General features: G+C 34.3%; 1 protein-coding gene across 1 annotated transcript in view; it reads left to right on the forward strand.

Annotated features, from left to right (window-relative positions):
* The window catches only part of LOC107667568 (very low-density lipoprotein receptor-like), a 22,935-nt gene extending 19,420 nt beyond the window's left edge, over positions 1-3,515 (forward strand). Inside the window, exons 14-19 of the mRNA XM_016459264.1 lie at positions 308-427; positions 537-644; positions 722-955; positions 1,710-2,031; positions 2,116-2,224; positions 3,429-3,515. Coding sequence (XP_016314750.1) covers positions 308-427; positions 537-644; positions 722-955; positions 1,710-2,031; positions 2,116-2,224; positions 3,429-3,455 — 920 coding nt within the window. The 3' untranslated portion in view covers positions 3,456-3,515. The remainder of the gene's footprint in view (positions 1-307; positions 428-536; positions 645-721; positions 956-1,709; positions 2,032-2,115; positions 2,225-3,428) is intronic.
* Positions 3,516-5,731: the final 2,216 nt, after the last annotated feature.

Consider the following 5,731-nt stretch of genomic DNA (forward strand, 5'->3'; position numbering starts at 1 on the left):
TATCCTGTTATGAGGGTGTTTCTCTGCAGCAGGGACTGGGGCACTTGTCAGGACAGAAGGAAAAATGGATGGGACAGACTTTTTTCTGGCATGTTGGTGTTATATCTTTCACTTGGATGTTATACGGAGTAAATACAGCTGGATAAAACAAAAACTGTGTGTTAATTTCAGGCTGCAAAGCAACAAAATGTGATTATTTTAATGGGGGGTGATTCTTTGCCCACTGTATACATACACACACACACACACACACACACACACATAAAATATATACAGTATATCAGTAATATAATGATCTTTTCTCTAGGTCTTGCAGTAATTGGTTCAGTTGGTGTAGATGGTTCTGGATACAAGGAAATAAAGACAGAAGCTGGCTTGATGGCATTTGTTTTGGTTAACAAAGTGCTTGTTTGGATTACTAAAAAAGGTACATTTGTATGAGGACTTTGAGTTCTTCCTGTGGGGAAAAACCAGGTCATACCAGGTTAAGATTTTTTTAATTTTTTTTTCCTGATAATCTGTCCATTGTTGTTTAGACTCCACTAAGTGTTGGTTTAGCGATGATAAACATACAGGGAAGCTGTGGTTTGATGTGGACACCGACATCGTTAGTCTGAAAGCATTCGCAAAGTCAAGACAAAAAGGTGGGGATATGATTAAGTAATAACGTAATACATTTATGTAAATTATGAAGCATTAATTAGTCCATTTCATATTTCAGGCACTAATCTCTGCTCTAATGGTAATGGAGGCTGTAGTCACCTCTGTCTCGCGTTCCCTGGAGGAATGATGTGCCATTGTGCCCACAATCACCGCCTGGTCAACGGCAAAGGCTGCAGTCCAGACCCCTGCTGCCCTCGAGGCACCAAACCTTGCCTGAATGAAGACATCTGTCTACCTCTGGAGCAGTTCTGCAACAGTGTCGCCGACTGTTCAGATCATTCTGATGAGAACTGTGAGGAAACAACAAACCCTAACCTTCTGGTTTAAATTTTAAAAATGTTTTGGGGAGGAAAAAGGTTGCTTTACCAATAACATAGATTATTCTGTTATGGGTAGTTGCCATTGGGGTGTATTTTTTCACTGTGAAGAACATATACAGGTCAATTTTACCCCAAAATCAAATAAGAAAAATAGGAAAATTTAAATTTGCATAATGAAAACATTCTTAATGGTCCCAAAAATAGGCTTAATTTTATTTTGGGACAAAATTAGAGAATTGTTTCTTTATGATAATTATAATTTTTTGCTTAGTCTTGTTACTGTAATACATCATAAAAAAATATTAGAGTAAATAAGATTTATAAAAAAATAATAAAAATAGCGTAATATTTCTACTTGAATTTATTTTTAAAAAATGTATTACTCCAATGAAAACACCCACATACACACACACACACACGTACTTCTGTGAGTGTGTATAGAATCAAAACATACAGAATCAAGAGAAAAATAGAAAATTAAATTTTGCATTGTTAATAACCTTTATTAGTCAACTATTTATACATTAATTTATTTAAATTTCAATGTATTGTATTGAATTGTATTCAATGAAAACACACACTGATTTTTATTTTAGAATTATACGTCTACATAATTCCCCTTTTAATCTTGAGTGAAAAATGACCCAGACATGATTTCATTAGATTCACTCAACAATATTAAACAGATGCATATAATAGGCATGTTCTTCTGTTTTGACTTCTCAGGTCTTCAGGATACACAACAAAAAAACGTCTGGATCAATCCTAAAGCGTTTCGTCCAGGTTTGAGCGATAATGTCATATCAGAGAACGTGGAGTCTGAGGCATGTGGCGTTACGCTGTGTAATGGCAACGGTAAATGCTCGACCCAGAACGGCGTGACAGTGTGCGTCTGTGAGGCGGGTTATAGTGGAGAGCACTGCCAGGATCTTTCGAGTGGGCTCTCACAGGGGCCGCTTCTGTACGGAGTAGTTGGACTGTGTGCCGCTGTGGTCGTCCTGGGGATCATCGTCGGCTTCATTCAGAAGAAAAAAGCCACAAATCGGAGGTATGCTAAAATCTGCTGACTTTCATTTACTTATGAAGGTTGAAATCATATTTGTTATGAGGATTAAACTGTGTTTGTGTTTAGGCAAGCAGCACGGACTGTGGATGTGCAGGAAACAGGCATGAAGGAACTAGAGAAAAGACGAGAGACGTCTTCAGTAAAATCGAATGGAAAAGACACTGGATTCTCAGAGGTATGAATTAAGAGAATGGTAATGAAATTAAAGGAATAATTTACCCCAAGATGAAATTTTGCAGAAAATTGACTTACCCTCAGGTCATCCAGGATTTAGATGAGTTTGTTTCTCCATTAGAGCAGATTTGGAGAAACATAGCGTTCCATCACTTGCTCACCAATGGATCCTCTGCAGTGAATGGGTGCCGTCAGAATGAGAGTCCAAACAGCTGATAAAAACATCACAATAATCCAGTCCATCAATTAATGTTTTGTGAAGTGAAAAGTTACATGAAACAAAGAAACAAATCCAACAATAAGACATTAAACTTCAAACCGTTGCTTCAAGCTAAAATCTGAGTTAAAAAAAAAAAAAAGGTCATTAAGAAAGTGTACAGAATCTTATCTGAATCAGGAGAGAAATATGCACAGATCAAGCACGTTTTTTGTTGATTATAGTGGAAATATGTTGGTGGATTTTGATGTGAGGACAACAGGGGTGGACTTTTTCACTGGAGGAAGCATTATGATGGATTATGGACTTAATATGGACGTAATAGACAATTTAAAGCTAAAATGTCTTGATGGATTTGTTTCTTACAACCATGCAGCTTTTCACTTCACAAGACGTTAACTGATGGACTGGAGTCGCATGGATTATTGTGATGTTTTTTTCAGCTGTTTGGACTCTCATTCTGACGGCACCCATTCACTGCTGATGCAATGCTACATTTCCCCAAATTTGTTCTGATGAAGTAACTCATCTACATCTTGGCCTGCCTGAGAGTCGAGTCAAGTCACCTTTATTTATATAGCGCTTTATACAATACAGATTGTGTCAAAGCAGCTTTACATGGTCTCCGCTGATATTCAGGGCTGTAGAGGTCGTCTCTAGGTGCTGATCCATCATCTGATCTGGATACGGACTGGATCTGGGTGGCTACGGTGACCTCGGAATAAGAAAGAAACAGACTAATATTAGCGTAGATGCCATTCTTCTTACGATGTAACAAGTACATCGGGTGTTATGGGAAGTGTTCCCGGTTCTGGTTGAGAGCGAGCAAATTTTCATTTTGGGGTGTACTAAAATTTTTGCTCCAGGAAAAAGTTCCCATTAGCAAAGATGGTGTAATATTTGCTGTGAAAATGCTTTATAAGGTTTTGAAATAACTGATTTGACACTTTTTTTTTTTTTTTGTTCTTCATCTTTTTTCTGTCTTTAGGAAGACGTGGTAACATCTGTGGACTAGCTTCAACATGTTGGCTGAAGCATCTTGGTTTCTTTGAAATAAAGTCATGTTGCATTTTGAAAAGTCAAATTCACAGTCTACCATCTGTAAACAAACTGTTGCATAACTATCATTCTGTTCTTATTCAATGTCTAAAGGCAAAATATGAAACTTAGCAACTTAAATGACGATATCTTGGTTTACCACATAACTACTGCAAAAATCGATTTTGCCAAAGCACCACATTGTAAACCTGTCAAAATGAAAGATTAAAGTCCATTTTTAAGAAACGTGTTGTGAAATGATGCTCTTGACCACAAAAGTTTGGGAAGAAAGTTAATAAGTGGGGTTACATAGAAAACTTTGGCCCCACCCTACAATATGACCTCATTAATGCAACAAAGAGGTTAAATGCATATTTTATGCAATTTAAAGAATACAAAGGAAGGTACAACACTAGAGAAGGCCTGTACCATCTCAAGGTAACAATTCATAATTTGTCCATTTTTGTACTTCAATATTTGTCAATTAAAATCAGTTTTCTAAAATACGATGAAGAATCTCATATTTTTTGCCGGCCTATTAAGCATCACCCTTGCCTTCCCAGTGGGTTCACCTTTACACAAGGTGTTTCACAATAGATAAAATGTAATTTATTTAAATGAAATATTATTACTACATTATTTTTATGTAGCTTAATATTAAATTAGTTTAAAATTGAATTTAATTAAATTTAAATGTAATTGAACTAACGTTGTAGTTAATGGTAACACTTTAGTTTAGGGACCAATTCTCGCTACTCACTAGTTGCTTAGCATGTGTATTACTAGCATATTGGCTGTTTATTAGTATTAATAAATCGCATATTAATGGCTTATTCTGCATAACCGTATTTTAGAGCCCTTAATCCGACCTAAATTTAACAACTACTTTACTAACTATTAATAAGCAATAAATTAGGAGTTGGATGCAAAATCGTAGTTAATAGTGAGAATTGGTCCTAAAGCGTGACTTTAATAATTAAGATTTAATAATTATTCATTATTAATAGTTAATAATTGAGACATAAGACATTTACATTGTATTTAATTACGTCATTAATTTTGATTTAATTATATTTAGGAATTTTAAGTTTTAATTTATTTCATAATTATGATATAAAATGTAATTATGACACAGTTATAATCGACAAAGTCAGAATTATTACATAAATTGTCTTATCAGATTAAAAATCAAAATTATGATGATGTCATAGTCAATTTAATTATATTTTTGTCATATATTTGAAACATTTCAGTAAACTGTAGCCTAATCAATTCAAATCATGTTTTTTTTCATATCCAGAGAGAAAGACAAAGACGTCTGCTATGGAATTAAAAAAATAAGAGGTAGTTGCTACTTTTCCAATTCTCAGTTTATATCACAATTCTCGCTTGTTTCTTCGAATAAAAAAAAAGCATATAAACTCAGTTGTGAGATATTAACTCAATTGCAAAACTCACAATTCTTAAAAGTTAGAATTGTAAGATGTAAACTCGCAATTGCAAGAAAAAAAATCAGAATTGATTTTATATGTTGCAAATCGTACTTTTTTTTTTTTGCTCAGAATTGTGAGAAACAAAGTCCGAATTGTGAGATAAAAAAAGTTATTGTTCTTGGTGTGAACAGGCCTTTATGAATACATTTGGTTCACTGAAATAAGCAATCTGCAATGCATTTCTTTCTCACGTAATCATTTACTTTTAAACTGTTGGAAACTTGACTAAACATGATGAAATGTTAAACCATAATAAATTACTCACCCTCATGTAGCTCCAACCTAATTTTTAACAAAGTTTGTTACTCTTCTTTTTTTTATGCAATGAAACCACAGTGATCAAGTTCAACAAATGACAAAAAGCACCATAAAGTCTATATAATTTGTCCACCGTATTATAATTCTTTTGAAGACATTTTCTTTGATAAACATTACATTTAAAGGGATAGTTCACCCAAAAAAAACTCATCATTTACTCACTTTCATATTGTTCCAAACTTGTTTGACTTTCTTCTACAGAACACACACAAAATAAAAGGAAGTCAATGGGGTGCAGTGTTGTATGCACCCCAACCTTCTTTAAGTATCTTCTTTTTTTTGTTCCATAGAAGAAAATCATACAGGTTTGGAGTGACTTGAGGGTGAGTAAATGGACGGAGTATTCATTTTAGGGTGGACTATCACGTTTAAGTACCTTCAGTTTTCTGTTTGTGGTTTTATTTCCGAGTTTTGCTTTGTGTTGATTTAAAAATAAATATTT

The sequence above is a fragment of the Sinocyclocheilus anshuiensis genome, unplaced genomic scaffold (genome assembly GCF_001515605.1).
Source record: "Sinocyclocheilus anshuiensis isolate Anshui unplaced genomic scaffold, SAMN03320099.WGS_v1.1 scaffold373, whole genome shotgun sequence".
Classification (NCBI taxonomy): domain Eukaryota; kingdom Metazoa; phylum Chordata; class Actinopteri; order Cypriniformes; family Cyprinidae; genus Sinocyclocheilus; species Sinocyclocheilus anshuiensis.